Here is a 22328-nt window from a genome sequence, read left to right as displayed (position 1 = left end):
ATTGGTTATTTACACCCTCGTGAATGCTTTTGTTTCATCACTCGATTTGGCAATCCAGCCAATGTTCAAATTTGAATGCATGATGTACAAGTAAACTCTATGATTACTTATCTGCATTTGGAAATTTCAGGTCTGAGAAAAGGATCACCTATTATATCATAAGAAGACATTTTTCTGAAACCTAGTTGGTTATTTTAACTGGGTATGTTATATAGTCTAAAGTACTGAATTATTGGACATACCTAACGTAAAGATTAGATACGAAACCCAATAATAAATAATCATAATAATAAAACGTCATCGAGATATTAAACTTACTTGTAAATAGTAAATAGTATGCATAATGGGTTCTTGGAGATGCTGATTCTTCCACCATGCATTAGATATAGTTTTTGTCCTGCTAATTTTGTGGTGCTTAAGGAGACGAATCATCCAAAATTCTTCTCGTTTGGCCAGCTTTAGGGGCCAACTAGCAGGACTCCACCTCACCCCCATTGTTCCTGGAGCCTATAAAAGAACAAACTTGCCACCTACTAACACATATCGGCATTCACTTCTTAAGCCTAGACATAGAAGAGTGTGTTCTAAAGCTCAGTCTTTGAGTGTTTTCATGGCATCTAGCTCAATGTCTTCACGTGGGTCAGGTTCATGGACTGCTAAGCAGAACAAGGCCTTTGAAAAAGCTCTTGCTGTGTTTGACAAGGATACCCCAGACCGATGGCACAATGTCGCCAAGGCTGTTCCTGGGAAAACGGCTGAGGAAGTGGAGAGGCATTATCAACTCCTTGTGGAAGATGTTAACAACATCGAGAGTGGTCGAGTTCCTTACCCTATTTACAGAACTAGTCATAAGGGGGCGTAACTAAGGTAACGTTATGATCATCTTATATAGTATATACATTTACATGTCACAGTTTTCAATTTGTCATAACAAAATGCTGCATCCACGCCAAATTCATAAGAGTATATGCAGAAGAAAGTAATTACAACACTTTTAATATCATGTTGTAACTTGTAAGAAAAAACACTCATATGAAGTGAAGAATGGCTAGCTGTGTATATCAGACTCGTAGCTACTTATGCGGAGGCATCTGTTTGGAAAAAACCTCAAAACGACATTGTTGAAAATCTCAAAATATGTCTTTTTACACCTTCAGCTTTAACAAATTTGATGTCGAAGCCGTAGGAGGTTTCTCTAGTCACATGAACTATATACATTGCAACAAGCTCATGCATGAAAGAATGTGATATCTATTAAATGCTGATCAATATATAATCTTCCTCCACAGTAACGAACCTCTTTGACTATGATGCAGGATAGGGAATCAACGCTCCATGGAAGCAAGCATGGATATGGAAATATATAAGTGATTCCTTAATGTACTTTTATTTCTGCTATCGGCTGGCAAATATCTTTTGTTCTTCATTGTATGGTATAAAACGCACGTCGTTATTCAAATGAGATAACAGGCAAAATGTGCTTTCTGATTTCTTCAATCTGTCCATTAGCAAAATTCGCAAGCAATTTCTGTATTGCAAATGAACTAATCCAATGTGTGTTTATTATATGAGTTGGATTTAGCGATTCAATCTGCAGAATATTACGTAAAGTATATGAATATATAAGAAATGGATAAAGTGATAATGTTTACTATGGGTTAGCATATTAACGGAAAAACCGAACCAAAATCAAATTAATCGAAATAACCGAAAACCGAACCATTACTAAAAAAAAGGTGATGTGATTAATATTTCTGATTAACCAAATATATATGATTCGATTATAGTTCTCATCCAAAACCAAACCGAACCAATAATATATATTAATAAATGTTTATAATATAATATAATATTAAATATATGGTATATAATTATATTTGGAATTGAAAATTTAAAGGATAATTATTTGGATTTATATGGGATACCTAATCTTCTATCATATTAATAAGGTTATAAACATTGAATCAGTCATTTTTTTTATAACAATGTACTTTGTATTTTTCAGTGTTTATAACAAAATAGTTTTATTTTTATCTCATTTTCGACCATTATGATAAACTAATATTAATCATTAACCATAACAATCAACCGACAAAAACCGTTAACTAAAACCAATATTAACCAATACTCATTGGCTACCAAAATGCATTAAACACTTATAATGGTCATGGTTCAGTTTTAGCTAAAACACAAATCAAACCACCCCATACATATCCCTAATGTTTAGAACTCAATCCATTGTCTTTCTCATTAACTTGCCACAATATTCATACATGAGTTCTAGATGTGGATAAGGAAACTTGCCTAACTAATGAGAGATTTCTAATCTAATAATATTATGAGTGTAATATATATATATATATATATATATATATATATATATATATATATATATATATATACACACACAAACACACACACATAGAGAAGAGTTAGGTTCATATGTAGATGAACATCTATTGTGCGGACATCTGTGGACAGTGTTATTATGTGAGAATAACTAAGAAATAGGTTATTTAGTAATATGAATACGTTCAACCTCACATAAATATTGTCATTATCATTTATCCTCACTAATTAAATCGTCTATAAGCGTAGTATGAACTTTTTTATAATTCTCATCCTATCATAATGTCGGAATGTGTTCTTGATAATCATATTCTGTAAGAATGATAATGAATGAATAAGGATGTGTGTGAACAAGAATAAATGAAAATTAATGAAAATTATGGTCATGATGGGGGCCTTGGTTCCACTCTTCTTGTTCGCATCAGAAACACGATTTGGGGAAAAATTTGTAGAATAAATTATGAGTTGGTTGGTTTTAATCTCGACCCCTCAAGCCTGTAATTTTATTACTCTAATGTTGATATTCCTAGGTTTAATAGATTGTGTTGGAAGTTTGAAGATGGGCATGACTACTCGGTTTGATCTAGCAGAAATGTTGTTAAATGTTTCTTGTTGGATGCAGTGTTGTTGCCCACGATTTGGTCCAAGGTGGTTTCGCGAAAAGTTAACCTCTTTATCTGGAGGGAACGTCTCGGATGGCTGCCAACCAAGGTTAACATTGACCATAGAGGTGTTTATATTCCTTCTTAGGGGCCGTTTGATATGGGTTCTAACTGGTCCAAAGAAAGACTGGGTCCAAAAAAAGCCAATTTGCATGTTTGATAAGTATTTGAAAGTCAAGGACTCAGTCCAAGGTTTTCATCAGATTCGGCCCCCCCTTTTATATTGATGGACCGAGAATAAAAGTATGTAATTCCCATATTGCCCTATTCTTTTGTCACGCCTCCACTGAAGAATAGCCAAATTGAAATTCTTTGGGTTGCTCACTGTTATCGCAGAGCCTAATGAGCCATCTCAACAAGCTATTGGCATTCTCACCGTGTTTTTGAAGTTAGAGTCCAAAATTTCCTAATTTGAAATAATGTGCCATTATGAAAACTAGTTATTTATTTATTTGTAAATTTGATTTGTTAAATTGAGTATGAACGCGAGAATTGTGAACGGTAGGTATAGTGTTGAAGGCATGTCAGATAAAGGGAGAGATGGTTATGTAAAGCCAAGTCATGTTCATGCTGTATATGAAGTTATAGTATTTTTTGTAAACAATTACAACTACAATATGAAACGTCTAGAAGTTAATTGGTGTGTTTTTTATTTGTTTTGTCATTTATGGAAGGCTTTTTAAGATAATTACCTTTTTCATTTGTGGTGGGATTCCCATACTTGCAACTATAGATCCATTAAATAGTCTCATCAAGAGTGCTACAAGGCCTAGTAGAACTTTGAAGGAGGTTACCAGAATGGAGGCGCATTCATGTGAGTTCTTTGGTCTTATAGGAATTATTACATTTTTAGTGGCAAGATAAAATGTACCGCTCAATTAGCTGTTGAGGTTAAATTTATTTCCTTTCTTTGGTGTACTATTATAGGGAAAATGATAAGGCATGGGCAAGCAAATTAGGTCATGTGGTCTTCCGCCGCTTGTTACTGTCTCTTTCTACCTACTTGCTAGTTCTTTATATAGTCTTATTGTTAAAAAAAACGAATTAGTGACAATGCATGATAATGTACAAAAATTATGTGAGGTTGAACGTATTCACATTACCAAATAATATATTCTCTTAAACATTCTCAAATAATAACAATATCTACGTACGTCCGCACGCGCACACACACACACACTCATATATATATATATATATATATATATATATATATATATATATATATATATATATATATATATATATATATATATATATATATATATATAAAGTTCAATAGAGAACCATTATTAATTAAGAAACCAAAGAATCAATTTAAAACGTCAGAATTTAAAGCGTTCAACGGGAAAAGAAAAGCTAGTAAACTTTTGCAATTGACGTACATGCATCGGATTATAACAAAACTCCTTTCCTTTTTTTTCGTTTAATTTTTTTTAGACCATGTTTTTTATCAACAAAAAAAAACTGAATATACCATTGTTCATGATTTTTCGTCAACTTTCCATTGAGATCCATATTGATATACAAAAACTGAATTTTTTTTTCAAAATAACACACTTCATTTCTTTGTTTTTTGAAAAGTTAAGGCCTGTTTTTTTGGAAAGAATTTTATAAATATATCAAAATTCATATTTTTTTGTACTCTTTAAACATAGATTCATATTGATGTAAAAAATCAGTATAGATTCACAACGTGAATAATAGTAAGTCAGATTCACATTGTGAATATTAAAATTGAAATATTTACAGTTCAGATTCAGACTGTAAATTTGAACTGGTCGAGGTTTTTTTTACTCGATGTTTTATTAATATAGGATTAAAAATTAAAATTTTTGGTAATATTAGTTTTTTTTTTGATAAAAATAAAACTTAAATGTTGAAAAAAACAACAAAACGAATTGCGCTTTTTTTCGAAAAAAATTTGTTTTTTATATATCAACATGGATCACTATGGAAAAAGGACGAAAAAAAAAAGACGTGGCTTGAAAAAAGTTTAAACGAAAAAAAAAAAGATAAGTTTTTTGGTAAATAGGTGTATTTTATGGTATAATCTGGTGTATGTGCATCCAATATACAAGTGTACATCCATTTTCTTAGACGTTGATCGCTTTAAATTTCGACGTTCACGATTGATTCCTTGGTTCCTTATTAATAATGGTTCTCTCTTGAACCTCAGTATATATATATATATATATATATATATATATATATATATATATATATATATATATATATATATATATATATATATATATATATATATATATATATGAGTAAGATCAAATGAGAACACCAAAAATGTTGAGAACGCGAGAACAAAATATATTCATTTGTGATTCTATGTATTCATTTGTGGAGAAATGATAAATTTTTAATTTGGATGAAGTTGTATTGCTTTTTCTCTTCAATTGAAATTAAAGGCATAAAATTTATCATTTCTCCACAAATGAATACATGGAATCACAAATGAATATAGTTTGTTCTCGCGTTCTCAACCTTTTAGGTGTTCTCATTTGATCCTTTCCCTATATATATATATATATATATATATATATATATATATATATATATATATATATATATATATATATATATATATATATATAGAGAGAGAGAGAGAGAGAGAGAGAGCTACGTTCAAATGTTTCTAGCAACTATTGTGTTCCTAAATGCACCAATCACAAATTAGCAAATAATTAAATAATTAATTAAATCAAAAAGGGCATTTCTGGTTTTTTACATTTATAATTAAGGAAACAAAATAAATATATGTTGACATAATATCTCTTCTTTATAACCATCGACCATTCGCAGACATACCTAGTATCCCTCATCTTGCCACTGTCGTATCTTCTTCTTCCTCCCTCTCCATCGTCGGCTTCGTATTCCACATCGAAATCGGTCTATAGCTGCCGCCGTATACCAACATCATAGCCCTGATATGTTCTTGAACTCAATTTCTAATTTTTAAACCTAATTTCTGATTTTACAATCGACCATCTTCCATCTCCTTCTTCGATTAACACAATTCCTTTTTTAAATCTGATTTGAATGCGTATCTAACCGTGTTCAGTATGTATCTATAACCAAATACGAGCAGGTAGACATGGCGAGAGAGAAGAGATATCAAGTCTTTAAAATCATAGACCCAACTTGGATGTATATGAATAATATCTAGAATTCTTAAATCAGGTTAATTATAAAAAATATCTGCATTGGAAATATATTCTGTAAGAATAAAATCGAAAATATATTTACTAGTTTATGGTTGGCATTCTGTCATTCTGACAGAATAAAATCGGATTTTAAATTTGAATTAAGTTAAAATATTCAGATTTTTAAAAATAATGGAATTAATTATCCCTAAAAATCCGAAAAATTCCTTTTTTAATATAGGTTAATTGACTAAAATGCACTTATGCTGAAATTTGTGTGATTATATGGTACATGTTATCCTATTGTAGTATCATAGACCCTCAGATCATGACCTTTGATTCTATTCCATCCGGTGGTCCAGATCTGTGCATTCTGGCACACAATAATTAGTAAAAACAAAATAATGTAACCCTCTATATATATATATATATATATATATATATATATATATATATATATATATATATATATATATATATATATATATATATATATATATATACTCTAATAAATAAAAGTTCTTTATTGTCACATATCATTTTCACTTTACACTAATCATTTTATGATATTTTTAAATAAATAATATCCATATGATATTTTATGGTTTTGTTTTTTTAATTTTTATAAATTAAAATATCGCATAATACTAATATTTATATATGTAAGGTATTTAGTATAATAAATATACTCTAAAAATAGTAAAGAAATTTGAATTGCATTGCAAAACAATCAGAAAAGCTAATTATATCCAAATTTAAAAGGTTTTAGGTCTATTTTGTCGGTTCTTCCTTATCTGAATAAGGTTGGTTTGTAGATAATCTTAAATGGGTAAATTTTGATGGATTTGATTTAACTCTCAGCGTGGTTGGTTTGTAATAATATTAAATGGGTCAATTTTCATTGATTTTATTTAACTTATGCAATCAACTTTTTGTGCTTTTTGTATCACTATCAATCTTTTTAGAATTCATATCCAAAGAAACATTAGAAATATTGAATTTGATTTTGTTCGTTTGTAGTAATTATATACTATATTAATAGAAATGGTCACTAGGAATAGTGTACTTTGTATCTTTTAAGAATTTACCACAATACTTTGTATACTTTGATAATTTTGATCATTTTGTGTATACTTCGACAATTTTTGTCCTTTTGTGTATACTTTGACAATTTTGGTCCCTCACATGTTGTAATTAGAAATTGGTCACGTGTCTTTTAATATTTGTCACTTTAAGTCCCTTTGACCATTTTGTTTTCCTTTTGTCCCTTTTTTCGTCTTACTACTTATTTTTCATTACAGATTGGCCGCACGTGGTTTAATATTTCTCACTTTCAGTCCCTTTGACTATTTTGACATTCCTTTTGTCCCTTTTCCGTCTACCGATTTGTGCTTCCGTTTTGAGATTCGTTTTGTCACCGTTTTCTCATCGTCATCATTTGTGAATAAAACAAGACGCATTTCAGTAATAGCGAGTTTAATAAACATACAAGAACAACCATAATGATGACTCGTGGTTCATCACGGGCTCACCCACTAATTAGAATGAAAAGTTGTTTATGTGTTTTTTATTACTTTTAAACCTAAACAATATGATATTTATTTTTTAACATGCAATTATTTTTGGCATAAAATAATGTTCTTTTATTTTTAAACCAAAACAACGATATATTTTTGCTTAATCTAAAATACCAACATACATTTAGTTTAACCTAAAAAAGAAAATAATTTTTTATTACAAAAACTTTCTTATGTTGAATTTATTATGAAATTTGTATAGTAATTGTAACAGTATCGTTAGGAGCCAAGATAAAGAAGGATTTTTTATCGGAAGAATTCATGCGGTTTCTTCTAATCTTGATGATGAAGCATATTATTTTATGAATTCATTTAAATAAAACCGAAGGTCCAAAATCATTTGAAAAAATTTGTACGACAAAAGAAAAGAATGTACAACTTTTAAAAAGGCTTGTTATGTTGGACTTTTCGAAGATGATAGGGAATATATAGATGGGATGCCTTACTCTGATCTTGATTATGTATCTTCTTTAAAGAGAAATCTCCAAAAAAAATCCTAATATTTTGGTCCAGTTTATGAAAAAAATTCAAATCAAAATTTCGTTTATAGAAAAGCACAAATATCAATTAAACTTCGAAAAAACCATTTTTGTCGGTTTCGTAAATTTAGTCGGTATCCTGTCATTTTTGGTTAGTTTGGTTAAAATATTAGGACTTTTTTGAAAATTACCTAATAACCAAAATATAAGAACTTTTCTGAAAATCACCATGGAATTAATGGATATTATTATTAACAAATCATTTATAAAAATAACAAATATTTTTTATTATAAACAAAGAAAATACGTTTGTTGCTAATTTCTAGGGATAGAATAGTGGACTAAGTACTCCTCAATTGTTTGTTGACCACTTCAAACTCTCTACGTTCCTCTTATAAATCATTGTGGGAGTCATGGTAAAATGTACTATGTACGTTTCTCTAATTAAATACAATATTTGATAATATTTAGTAATAATCAAATTTCTTAATAAACAATCAATAAGTGTGTAATTGCTACAAGGTGTGACGTTATAGGATCACATGTTATTAGAAAATAGAATTACACATTGATTCTTAAACATATAGATCTTTCATTATTTTCTTTAACTTAACTACCACCCAACCTTCATACATTACCTGGTAACAACCATCAAATTACATCGACACATCTATCGAGAGTGAAAATTGAACTTTGAATGGCAATTTAAATAGATAATAACCCTTCACCTGTTTCCATATAAACTCGCATTCACGGTTTAGTTTTCACATTCAATAGATGTGTATTAGCCGATGGTTGTTACCGGATGAGGTGTGGATGTTGGGTGGTAGTTAGGTTAAAGAACATAAGAGGAACACCAACATTTGAGGAACACTCACATAGTACATCTCGCCATGATACCTACAACGATGGATATGAGGAACGTAGGGTATTTGAAGTGGTCAGCAAGCAATAGAGGAGTACTTAGTCCACCATTATATTCCTAGAAATCAACAACAAATGTATTTTCTTTGTTTATAATAAAGATATTTGTGATGTTTATAAATGATTTGTTAATAATAATATGTATTAAATCGATGGTAATATTCAGAAAAGTCTCAATATTTTGGTTATTGGATAATTTTTAGAAAAGTCTCAATATTTTGACCAAACTAACAAAAAGGATAGGGTACCGGCTAAATCTATGAAACCGGCCAAAAAGGGTTTTATCGAAGTTTTATCCGGTATTCTGTCCTTTTTGTAGACAAAATTTAGTTTGTGACTTTTTCATAAATTAGACTAAAATATTAGGACTTTTCTAAGGATTTTCTCTTCTTTAAAAAAATTGTTTGATTATCGAGGAGCTAGCTTTTCATAGAAAAATCTGCATAACGTGTTTTATCAACTACTTTTGATTCTTTAGTAGTTAAACAACGAGATGTTTTTGATGATATCATGACACTTGTTCAACAAAAAAAAAGTCATGTTTTTTGTTTATGGCTATGGTGGTATCGGGAAGGTTTTCTTTAGAAGACATTATATGTGACCATAAGATCCGAAGGTGAAATCGTTTTAAATGTTGTTTCAAGTGGTATTGCTTCATTTTTATTGACAGGAGGTAGGACAACACACTCTCGATTTATAATTCTCTCTATTCAATAACTCCAGATAGTGATGTTGTCGAATTGTTAAATAAAAATATCATTAATTATATGGGATGAGACATCTATGATTCATAAGCAATATTAAGCGTTGGATCGATCTTTGAAGGATATATTGAGTTGTGATCTTCGTAGAAACTCAAAAGTGCCATTTATAGGAAAGCAATTGTATTTTAGGGCGATTTCAGACAGATTCTAAATGTGGTTACTAAGAGAAGTAGACAAGACATTATGGATGCTTCATTACGTTCCTCTTACATTTTGTCAAAATGCAAAGTCTTAAGATTAACGAAAAACATGAGGTTAAGTGTTCGAACATCTGATATTGAACTGAAGATTTCTGAGTTTAATTTTCTTATTTGTTTCCTTATTTAGGCTGGAGGGGTATTATCGCTTTATTAGTTTTGTTATAGGGTTGAGCCGGCCCTAGCTTTTTTAGTATAAATATTTCTTTCCTGTTTTTTTAGAATCAGATCAATATGATGAATAAAAATAATGCATCGTTTACTCTCAATCTCTCTGGTGTACTACTAAATCAACAGTAGGGTTGCAGGAATTAATATGGTATCAGAGAGGAGCTCGATCCAGGCCTAATCGAGTGTCGTCCTTCAAAAACAGGTTGGTTAGATTATCCTTAAACCAATGATCTCTCTTATCATCTCAGTCTTGGGTAGGTTATTCCAAACCAATTTCTTTCTTCTTTTTTTCTTTGCAACCTACTTGTGTGAGGATTCTTTCACGCCTCTGTCACCATGAATAATACTTCAATCAAATTCGGAAATATACCCACTGCCCTGGTCAGTGAAGATGTCAATTCCGGCTCATCATCTGCAAACTCGTCCCAAATTCCACCAACTTTGAATCCTGATTACATCTCCTTGCCCACAACATATAAACTGAATGGTCATAACTACAACCTTTGGTCTCACTCGATTTCAATTTTCATTGGAGGAAAAGGCAAAGAAGACTACTTGTCCATAAACCTAGTCCAACCTGATGATAAAAGTCCAGAATATAAAAAATGAAAAGCAGAGAACAATATGGTTATGTCGTGGCTCTTGAACTCTATGACTCCTGAAATAGGAGAACAATTTATGTTTTACAAGACAACATCAGAAATTTGGGAAGCAGTTCGTGACACATTCTCAAATCAAGATAACACTTTAGCTCTATTTGAAATCAAGGGAATTCTCCATGATCTCCGTCAAGGAGAGTCAACTACGACGAGTTATTTCACCGCATTAAACCGTTATTGGCAGCAAATCGATGTCCTTGATGCTGTTACTTGGAGCTTCCCGATAGATGGAAAACTATACAGGCGGTTGGTTGAGACCGAAAGGATTTATAAATTACTTCTTGGACTCAACCAGGAACTTGATGAAGTCCGAGGAAGGATTCTTAGTACTAAACCTATGCCCAACCTTAGGGAAGTGTAAACTTCTTGGTACGAAACTTCTTCATTCATGGCATGTTTCCAATTTAGATTGAAAAATCCTCTATTGGGGTTACGCGATATAAGAAAAATGGCGGTAATTATGTTAATATTTAATATGTTGTTTTATTTTTGTTATATCATGCATGCACCTTATGGTCATGGTGTGACATGAGGGTGGGGTGGGAGGTTTGGAGGCGTAAAGGTGGCAGTGCACAATTTTAGGGTTGGTCGATGATATAGGTATTGGAGAAAAAAGAGAAAATGATGTTCAAGTTTCATATAGGGACCTTTCTTGGGTGGGTTGTCAAGTCGAGGATGAATATTGTATGATAGGTGGTTATGATGATGAACGTGGATTGGAGAGGTGATCAGGTGGTTGAGGACAACATTTGGTAAATGGTCCTCGTGTATATTTTTTGGTGGAAGCGAGTTTAGGTGATGTGTTATGAATGGAAAAGTGACCTCATTAAAAGTAACATGTCATGATAAAGTTAGATTTTGGTGGATAGATAATAAGAATCTTACGAGTGTTGGTGATTGGGATATTCAAAGAAACACAAGGATATGAATGTAGTTGGATAATGGAGTGGGTTGCTATTGGAAAAAGAAGTAGATTAATCTAAAACATGCATATATGGTCATAAGCAGGGTTGTTGTGCTATAGTGATTTGGGACATGTTTTTTAGTATTTTCGTAGCTAGAATATTTAATAAGTACATTCTGGTTTGGATAGTATGATGCCAAATTTGGAGAGAAGCAGATTAATTAAAGATTAATGTCTGAATTGTATTGTTATTGGTGCATATTTTGCTTTCCGCTTTTCCATTTAATTTGAGGTGATATGTATGGATAAGTGAAGCAAAAACTCATACTATTTTGTGTGCTAAAATTAGTAAATACGAGTTGTTATATTCTTGATCAATGTTTCTTTGTAAGGTTTGGATTTTTGTTTGGAACTAGGTTTGAATAAAATTTAGTGAGAGTTTGAAAGATTGGGAATATTTGTGATTTTTTGCTTACAAAATTCCATAATTTTTTTATACAATGGTCCAAATAGATAACACAATATTTTTGGCGTTTGTTGCTTAAGACGAGAAAAGTATGTGTGTTGCTATGAATAGTTACAAGAGTGATCATAATATTATTAAGAGAGTCATGTGTAACATTCTCCTCTGGAACGTATCATAATATTTTCCTCTTTGGGCTCCCGACACAAAAACTTATCAGGGGGTCACCCATCCTAGAATTGTTCTTGCCAGGGCACGCTTAACTATAGAGTTCTTATGGGATCTGCTGCCCTCATGGCTTTAAAACATGTTGTGACATGGAAGGTATTCACACCCCTTATAAGGAATTCTAAGTTCTCCTTCTCAACTGATGTGTGATTAGGTGCAGGTAACCACCCACCTTCACCCCCTTTATAGGGTTCGTCGTCCTTGTTAAACACGTTGAACCATGCCCTAGTACAAAAAATTCCAACGGGGTCACCCATCCCTGAATTGTTATCGCAGGGGACACTTAAATGTAGAGTTCTTATAGGATCGATTGCCCTCATGGCTTACATGTTTTGATAAGGAAGGTATACACACCCCTTATAAGGAATGTTTAGTTTTCTAACATAATGTGTTTTAAAGTCATGATGGTTGTAGATCATATAAGAACTCTACAATTAAACGTGCCCCTGCGAGAGCAATTCAGGGATGGGTGACCCTATGGGAAGTTTTTGTGTCGGGAGCCCAAAGCGGACAATATTGCGATACGTGCAAGAGGGGGATGTTACAAATGGTATCAGAGCTAAGGCACGGATTGGTGTGTTTTATAGAGACGTCAAACCCTGTATAGGGGGTGAAGGTGGGTGGCTACTTGCACCTGATCCCATATCGGGTGGGAAGGAGAACTAAGCATTCCTTATAAGAGGTGTGGATACCTTCTCTAACACAACACATTTTAAAGTCGTGAGGGCATCAGATCCCATAGGAACTCTATAGTTAAGCGTGCCCAGGCAAAAACAATTCCATGATGGGTGCTTTGGGATGTTTTTGTGTCGGAAGCCCAAAGTGGACAATATTGTGATACATGTTAGAGGCGGATGTTACATCATGAATTGGAAGCTTAATATTCTTCCCTAGTATATATGAATTACCAAGACTAGATCGTCAAGTCTGATTTCATGTGAGAAATATGTTTCGCATAAGGGAATGTAAAGTGAGGTCATATAACCATGTATTTGATTCCAAATAGTTGTTAATAAACCCAAAAAATTAGAATGTGTTTTCATGGGTGGTGTAAATGGATAGAGGTACACATTACTATTGCATATTATGATATAGAAGCCCTTTTGAAAAACCTTCATAATGATACCAAAAGGATCAAAGTTGATGAGTTGGTAATGGTCTTATGGCGTCGAGTTTAAATTGTTTTCCATTTCCCATCATAATTTTATTTTTGACATTCGAGTTAGAATAATATGCAAGAATGCCTTGAGAGGGTGTCATGTAAAAACAATATCAATGTACTAAGAAATGTTTGTAGGATTCATTATCAAATAAGTTTCCATGTCAATATTTGTTGGCGCATATGAAGTGAGTATACAAGAACTAAACATCATGACATCTTTTTGAAGACAAGTTATAGGTATGTTATAGCTACTTAAGTTTTATGGCCAAGACCAAGTGTTTGTAGGGCAAGTATGTGGAGGTGTGGCCCATTGTAGGGGAAAATTGAGCCACATATATATAGGTTTGTTGAACGCCATCCCAATATGTTGAAGACACCTATTGGGGACGGGAAGAAAATGGACAATAAGGCTATCGATGTTGCCCATACCCTGTCAATGACCACCACCATGGTTATTGCGATGTCTACTACAATCAAGCTAATGGAGTCATCAACCAAAAGATTTAGTTTTGTTGGTTTGTTAGACTTGGCCGGAGTTAGAAGATGGTGTCGACTATAGCCCTTCCCTTCCATTCCCTTTCCCTTAAAATCATCCCAAAAGTGGAATGAAATACTTCATGAAAAATAAGCCTTTTCCTCCCCTTCAAATCCTTCCATTTCCCTCCTTAACTGAAACTCAAGAACACACATCATTCCCTTGGGTATGTAGTGGCACAATTGAATATGATTGTCATGGTTTTATCTAGTTAAAATAAACCCGTGAAAATTTATATTGGTCATTAATTATTAGACTATATCGTTAGTCGATAAAGGTTGATGTTAAGTTTCCAAGCTCAAGCACATGTTCAAGTTGTGTGAAAAGAAAAAGAAAAAAATGTTGTGAAAAAAAAAAGTCGGATTAAAAAACAAACATTCAAGAAGAGTCAATAAGGCGAAAATGTCACCAGTTTGTGGAAAGTTTACAAAGTTTTGAGTTAATAAAAAATTATAAAGTATGAATAAATTGAAAATGTTAAAAGTGTACAAAAAAGGGTTCAATGTTTAACATAACTTGCGAAGTCAAAGTAGTAATTTTTATTTTTTTGTTGTTCTTTTTAGTTTTTAGATTGAGTCGTGTGGGAACTTGGCTAAAACACCTTGAGGTTATGGGATTTTTGAAGGGTATGAATTATCATGTGTGATTTTTGTAAGTAGAGTTTTTGTGTTATGATATCGAAAATTAATTGCAATTATGCTTAAAATGAATTTAAGTTTGTTTAAGGACAAGCAAAAAAGGTATTTTAATGTGGTCATACTTGTATATATATTTTAGGTCATTATCTTAATATCTTTGAATATAAATGCTATATTTGAAGATAAATGATACTTAAAATGATTTGGATTGGATATGAATTTTGTGTCTTGGAGCAAAAGGAAGAGATTGGAGCTGAGTTGAGCTTATAAGGATGAAAAACAAAGATAAGCAAGAAAAACAAAGATAAGCAAGAAAAACCAAAAACCGTGTCATGCATGGCTACAAAGCGTGTCACACCCTACTGAAGTGTCTGACTCGAACACGGATTCTATACCACTCGCGACGCTACTACGCCCTGGTCGCAACGTGGCATTGCTTAGTCTATAAATATAGGATTTTTCAACCCTAATTCGGTATGCAACCTTGGGAACCTTTCCCTATGGGTTAAAAGGTTTCTTAACATCCAAAAACCCTTTTGGGTTGATATCAAGATTGGAGAAGCCCTTTAGAGCGAAGATTTGAAGAATCGGAAGCTAGGAGCATTAGGACTACCAATCGTTTTACTTAATGATTGTGTTTAGTAAATCTTTTCTGATGCTTTTATGTTTTTACCAACTGATTATGAGGTAAAACACTTATATTTTCACTATAATAGATTTAACCTAATGACTTGGTGTGATTTTATTATTCGAATATTTAGTTTTATTTAATATATTATGTTTGTTTGATCAAATACCTTATGTGTTAAACTTTTGATTTTTATTATCTATTGTTGAGTTAGTAGAATTTAGACGATCAAGCTGATTTTATTAGCTTGAATCATAATTGTCCAGTACCATTTGACAATTATGAATAATGATTGACCAAATCCTAGAGTTAGGTAATATAATCATAAACTTATGTGGAAGAGAGCATTAGATAATCACTTATGTTTAAGATTGATTGTCATGACAATTAATAAGAACACTAGATCAAATCTCTCATGATACGAACTTAATTATAATTGTTAGATAATTATTGCATGATCTTTATGTTAATTGTCTTAATAATTACACAAATTAGTTAATCGGACCAAGATAACTAATAACATTAGAAATGAGTAAATAATAACTAATATTCATTGTACTTATTTGGAATTCACCATCTTTAAATGCACAATTGAATCTATGTTAAAACATCTTTATCTCTTTTGTTTTTAAATCAATTATCTAGTTGTGTTTTCGTTTTATTAGTTTTAATTAATTGTAATTAAGTTTAAACAAAAAACATTTTTACATTATTGTTTATAACTTTAATTGACATTTGAATTATTTGATATAAATCATTCTCATTTCCCTAGTGTTTAGATAGAATTTCTTACCAAAACTATACTATTACACGATTATACACTCTTGTTGTATGCAATAGTTTAGTTGTGATAGATTAGGACTTATAAATTTAAAACTAATGTACAAAAAAATACACATCACCTGTCCTTACAAAAAATCCAACTATATGAAATGATTTGACGAGAGTTGTTTTTAGGAAATCGTGTTCTGAAAAATTCACACGCTTATGAAGAAAACTCCAATAGCCTTAATAAAGGCATGACAAGTGAGGTAACAATTTTTAGGTGTGATAACATACATTAACATGTTGCCCACACTCAATAGCCTTAATAAAGACTAATTGTTTTTAGTAGGGAATTTGTCTAACACGAAAACCGCCTCCTAGTCAAATCAATACGTTAAAAAGTAACTCCAACACTCCATTAGCATAACATAGAATTTAAATAGCCAATCCAACTTACTATGAGAATAAACTTATGGACACAAAAAGTTTTAAAATGATCAGAAAATACCATATAGGAACATATTACACATTGACATCATACAAACACAATGACATAAATAAAACCAACTAACTTGTATCTTATCATCATAATTCTAATCAATAAGTTACCCATTATTATAACATGCACATTTCTCAAAGTACAATGCTCTAATAAGCAATATAATTAAAAACACAATGCTATAATAAGAAAAACAAAACTGTTTCTTACATTTACCCCTAAAAATAAAAATATAACCGAATTCACTATATTTAAATTAGTTGAAAATACTCATACAATATTACAATTTGTCAATTTCAATATGTTTCTGACAACTACATGTCCAACAAATCTTACAATTTTAATGCAATTTAAGTCTTCGATTATATGGTCTCCATATATAGTTTTTATTTTAAATGAAGCAAGAAAATAGAACTACAAAAACCAAATGTCTTACAATTCCCAATTGAGAACATTTCCAACAAAAAAAGAAAAAGAAAAATGTTTTGTGAACCTCAATAACCTAATGAATGCTAAAAAGTGAAAATATTAAGCACTTAATTCTCTTCACTTCTTTCGGATTTTGATAGTAAGAGTCCAGTTAACCTTACCCTCTGGTAAAGGAAGAGATTTAGGCAATCGAAGTGGCACCTCAAATTCCCCTAAACTTGACAATGGAGACTCCAATTGCAAGTTTTCAGGCTCAATACGCACTCCAATCTGTCTTGCCACCTGTCACATCACCAAAATTGAATCAAAATCATCAATCATCTGTTTCTTTTTTACTTAAATCATAACTTTTTATAGATTGTTACCTCAGATATGATCTCATCTTTTTCCACAGGTGAACGAAGTTCTGTATCTATCTTTATGTATCTTCTCAGAACCTATAAGTGTTGAACAAGATCAAAAAAATGTAAATTTGGAAGATGGAGAATTGAATTACAGTTTACATTTTACATTTTACAAACCAGTTTAGCATTTTCAAGTCGTCTAGCTGCTGTTCTGTATTCTTTCATGGTGTCTTCTTCAGTCTTTGGAACTACCTTCACCTCTTCAGCTTCTTTGGGTTGATATATCTGGTTGAAAATAGATAAAAAGATTAGCATTGTTGAGATCTGTTTATGAAAGAGAAATTCAGAAAGATGGAACAACCTTCCTCTGTTCACTGATGAGATAAGCAAACTTTTCTATATTTGGAACTGCAAGCAATTTGGGCATCAGATGGTTGCGGAAATGTCCAGGAGCAACTTTCACTGTTTCACCTGCTTTCCCCAGCTTGTCTATGGACTGAATTTAACCAAAAATTTCTTCATTTCATGTCGAAGAGTAGTAAAGTTTATACAGAATAGATGGAGGTAGGAGGTTAATCGATGAAACTGATCTACTTACTGTTGTAAGGATGACCTCCAGCTTTCTGTATCTGACACCTTGACTAGCATAGAATAATGGATGATGTAGAACAGAATCGGAATTCTGGAAGAGAGCTGTATCTTTCAGAATCTTACTCTGGCGAAGAATACTTCGGCCATACTTGAGGTAAACCATCGTTTAAATCTTCAGTCGTACACCAAAATGTTTATTTTCCTGAAAAATGAATCGATTGTTTACAAAAAGGTGGAATCATTTGCAAGTTTTGTCACGCATTCAAATTTGAAGCAGACGAATAAGCATACAATGTAAGTGAGTTTGATCGAATTACAAATTTAGGAATTACTTCACTTAGGGTTTATATCTAACCAAAGTAGACGCGAATCATCTGATATTTGATAAAACCCTAGTTTATAGGTTAGAGATTTCGATATTTACTTGGGAGAAGGTGTTCCGCTGTTCTCCGACGGTGGTCGTAACCTGGTGGTCGCCGGTAACGGGCTTCAGAGCGGCGGCGAACGTTCTGCCTCTCCAGTTAAGCAATGGAGTCGGCGATAAATTTATTTTCCCTACTACTAGTTATCGAAGTTGTTGGACTTTTTAAAGTAGCCACAAATGTTTGAGTTTTTCTATATCTTGCATAAACTTCTTTTAGATTTTCAAACCTACCACACAAGTTTTGTAGATTACATAAACTACCCTAATAACTTGTATATTTGGTTTGTTGAAATGGAAATGACAATGTGATGAAATGAAGGAGGTAATGAACTTTTTAAAATAGCCGCAAACGTTTGAGTTTTTCTACATCTTCCACAAACGTCTTTTAGATTTTCAAACCTACCACACAAGTTTTGTAGATTACATAAACTACCCTAATAACTTAGGTTATGTTTGGTGGGTTGGAACGGATTGACAATGTAATGAAATGAATCATTACCATTTCACTATAATGTTTTATTATAGTACTGGAATGAAATGAATAATTAATTCATGTTGTTTGGTAGACAAGTGAATGAAATGAAAAAGATTTACAATGAGAAAAATACTCACGTAACAGAAAATGTATAAAAGTTAAACATTTTACAAAATTATCTTTATTTTTAACTGTAATAAATGCATATTAAATATAGATATAAAAAATCGTTTTCACATAATAATAGGTCGAACTGTAAACACAATTTTGATTTCTAACTTGAAACAACTTAATGGCTACAATAATAGACCAAAGAATTTGAGTCTAAATTTTGTTTCCACCCAACACTTTGAAAGATTACACATGGCCCTCAACTTCAATTGTGTTTAAGCTCCAAAATCGGACACTTTAGCAGTCGATATACGTGTTCTATTGCTATCTTCCAAGTCACCCTCCTTGGAATCGGTATTAAACACCTTCTTAAGTGCCTCGCATGCAACCACATTCTTTTGGTGGAATCTCAATACATCTTCCTCATCAAGGGTCAATCTTAATTGGGCATCACCACATGATTAGTCTTCTCACATGCAATTACATGTTTGTATTCATTAAATGTCAACCGTGTAAGCTTTCAACCATCACCCACCCAAGTTGAACATCATAGTAGCAATTGGAAACAGAAAATATAAAAGATAACAAAATATAAAAGATAACAAAATATGGTAATTGTATGTTTTTGCAACAACACCAGGATAAAAAAAATCATATCTATTATCATATCTCATCCCATGGTCCCAAAAAGAAAGAAATTTTCTATTAGAATTTACTATCCTTAACATGTCTAACATACATACATATATTCCATAATTTTAATTTATATATTCAAGTTGTATTCTAGCATTCAAGGGTACCTCAGAAATCTCGATGGTGTGGTGATTGACTCAATAGCCATTATAACGTTGATTGACATGGTAAGCCCCAACCCCATAACGGAAAAAGATTTATTATTTAACATTCAACCTATTGCAAAGATTGGTGCTTTGTAAATGATGCAAGTCATATTCTTTATTTGCATTGGATATGCATTTTTACTAAAAGACATGAAATTCCTTGAAGATAGTTCATTTAACTATTTCAATGATCACTTAATATGCAAGTATTTGTTCATAAACAAAGTTGTCCAAATAAACTTAAATCGTTTGTTGAAAAACGAATGACTAATAAAATCTGAAAATCAACCAACACATACCTTTCAAATGATAAGCATTGCGGTTTAGCACTTTAGCGATGACGAAAAAAAAAAATAATAATAAACTTTATCGATGTGGATGAGTTGTTTCTTCTTCGGAAATCCATACAATGATCCTTCTTGTAATCAATAATCAATAATCAACCCATTATAAATAGACAATTTTGTGGAGATTTGGATGAATTTTGATGATTTGGCTTGTGATTTGGATCATATTTGACTTACAATTGTCATGACAAATTTCTCAAATACATCACCAATCTCATGTCACATTATTTTAAAACATTTACCTTCAAAACAAAGAACTAAAACAACAATCAACAAAGAGTTTTATAATACCATATTTTCATAGATATCTTGACTATTTTGTCCACAAGTTTCAATTATATCAATTTCTATATCAAAAGAAGTTAAGTCTAACCAATTTTAAATAAGCTATCATTAGAACTTCATGACCAAAACAAGAAATGCCAAGCTCTATCGAGGTTTTTAAGGATCAAAAAGTATAGGTTGAGATAAAAATTATAAAATCACAACTCTTATTCTAATCTTTATGGATTTGGCTTCTATTATAACTAACCATCAAATCATCAAATCACACCATACACTTATCTAATGTACAACCCATAAAGCAACAATTACAAATGCTAGCAGAAATAAGCAAAGTATATAAACATTTCATCTCACTTTATATCAAGTACATCCACAAACATTTCCCTTTGAAAGAAAAAAACAAACTCCTACAATCTCATTACATCACCAACAAATTTATACCCTTAATCGGAAACAACAGTTCGAAGAGGCAATGAGCTTTCAATTCCCTTATTCTCAGCAGCATTTCTCTCTGCAACAACTTTTGACATCCCAAACATCTGCAATTTGTATGTGATTGTAAACAGAGTGAATTTAAAAATTGGAAGGGGGTTTGAGGTATCAGAAACAAACCTTGGATATGGTCTTCTTGAAGCAGGTTTTGTGTTCATCCATGGAAGCGTGTACAAACTCATCGATGTGATCTTTTACATCCTGAAGAAATGTGGCGTCATCTGACTTCTTCTTTCTGCAGGAATCCATGGCTGGTGCCTTCTCTGTTGTCATCTTGATACTTCTGTATAAACAAAAATCACGTAAATTAGGGTTTCAATCGAACAAGGAATCACTATAGAGTATCATAAAAGAATCGGAGGTAGTTTTCGACATTGAAAAGATTAACAAGTCTTTGAAGATTATAAGAATCACAACAAAATATAATTCGTTGCGTTCAAGAAGGAATAAATTAAAGACGTCATGTTTTGAAATTTGATGAATTTAGTACAAGCACAAAAAATTAAAATTCACGTCTATAACCGTTCTTGATCTTAGAGCTCAAATAATAATTTAAGATCCTTTTGTTCTAAAAGAATTATAACGTGTTGATTCGGCATGAAGATTATTTTCTTGGTTTCCTTTTCTTTCTAATTGAAAACTTCATCATCTTCTGTAATCAATTTATCAAAACAAAATCGGTCATGAACAAACCCTAGATGATCGGACTCCATTAAGCAAAACTCAAATTCCTAAAAAGTTCAACTAAATTAATGTTTGTAGTAAGATCGAAGACTTACCGGATTAATACAACGCCTTAAGAACAATCTTAGCGACCTTCCTCGAGTTATCTCTTCCCCATCGTTCAGAGGAACTTTAAAGACGGATGCAGGCTTAAAGTGCTAATCAGGGCCATTCATAGTTTGGGCCATTTAGTTCATTATTTGCTCGGGTAATCCAAGTTCCAAAAAAAGGTAGAAGAAGAATCTTTGTAGTTTGAGGTAATTATAATACTATTAATTGTTATTTGTTAAAATTTGAGGAACATGAAACTTTTTTCTCCTTCTTCTTCCACTCAAGTTTTCCTTTTCATAAAAGCGCCCCAGCTCTTCTCTTTTTTCCTTTCCATCTTATCCGTTTTGGTGCCCGCCTTGCCGCCCTCCTCCTCCAATACAATTTGACTTGCATTGAAAACTCCTCGTTCCCATGTTTCTTCAGCCAAGAAGATACACAACTTGAAGTCATTACTC

General features: G+C 31.9%; 2 protein-coding genes and 1 pseudogene across 3 annotated transcripts; 1 reads left to right on the top strand and 2 right to left on the bottom strand.

The window, feature by feature from the left end:
• Window positions 1-530: 530 nt before the first annotated feature.
• Window positions 531-1491, top strand: LOC145124589 (protein RADIALIS-like 1 pseudogene; annotated as a pseudogene). Its single transcript, XR_013715656.1, has 2 exons — window positions 531-867; window positions 1317-1491. The product of XR_013715656.1 is annotated as a protein RADIALIS-like 1 pseudogene (transcript).
• A 15531-nt stretch (window positions 1492-17022) lies between these two features.
• LOC145123725 (Ribosomal protein L9/RNase H1) lies at window positions 17023-18671 on the bottom strand. The gene is made up of 6 exons (XM_079058935.1): window positions 18551-18671; window positions 18134-18328; window positions 17897-18031; window positions 17713-17820; window positions 17557-17628; window positions 17023-17473 (listed from the first exon to the last, which is right to left on the bottom strand). The coding sequence occupies exons 2-6, from the start codon at window positions 18287-18289 to the stop codon at window positions 17309-17311; spliced, it is 636 nt and encodes a 211-aa protein (XP_078915061.1). The 5' UTR covers window positions 18290-18328; window positions 18551-18671; the 3' UTR covers window positions 17023-17308.
• Window positions 18672-20931: 2260 nt separating this feature from the next.
• Window positions 20932-22017, bottom strand: LOC145125170 (uncharacterized). Its single transcript, XM_079060662.1, has 3 exons — window positions 21879-22017; window positions 21220-21382; window positions 20932-21146 (listed from the first exon to the last, which is right to left on the bottom strand). The coding sequence occupies exons 2-3, from the start codon at window positions 21370-21372 to the stop codon at window positions 21051-21053; spliced, it is 249 nt and encodes an 82-aa protein (XP_078916788.1). The 5' UTR covers window positions 21373-21382; window positions 21879-22017; the 3' UTR covers window positions 20932-21050.
• Window positions 22018-22328: the final 311 nt, after the last annotated feature.

Source organism: Lactuca virosa, chromosome 7, assembly GCF_052849685.1.
Source record: "Lactuca virosa cultivar CGN04683 chromosome 7, Lactuca_virosa_CGN04683_v6, whole genome shotgun sequence".
NCBI lineage: Eukaryota > Viridiplantae > Streptophyta > Magnoliopsida > Asterales > Asteraceae > Lactuca > Lactuca virosa.
The sequence above is the reverse complement of the archived record's forward strand: the minus strand, read 5'-3'. Positions and strand labels throughout refer to the sequence as shown.

Coding starts and splice junctions, on each gene's coding strand:
- LOC145123725 (XM_079058935.1), bottom strand. CDS start 18,289: ATGGTTTACCTCAAGTATGGCCGAAGTATTCTTCGCCAGAGTAAGATT. Junction 18,032..18,133: donor TGGAGGTCATCCTTACAACA/GTAAGTAGATCA, acceptor GGTTAAATTCAG/TCCATAGACAAGCTGGGGAA. Junction 17,474..17,556: donor AAGATGAGATCATATCTGAG/GTAACAATCTAT, acceptor GTGATGTGACAG/GTGGCAAGACAGATTGGAGT.
- LOC145125170 (XM_079060662.1), bottom strand. CDS start 21,372: ATGACAACAGAGAAGGCACCAGCCATGGATTCCTGCAGAAAGAAGAAG. Junction 21,147..21,219: donor TCAAGAAGACCATATCCAAG/GTTTGTTTCTGA, acceptor TACAAATTGCAG/ATGTTTGGGATGTCAAAAGT.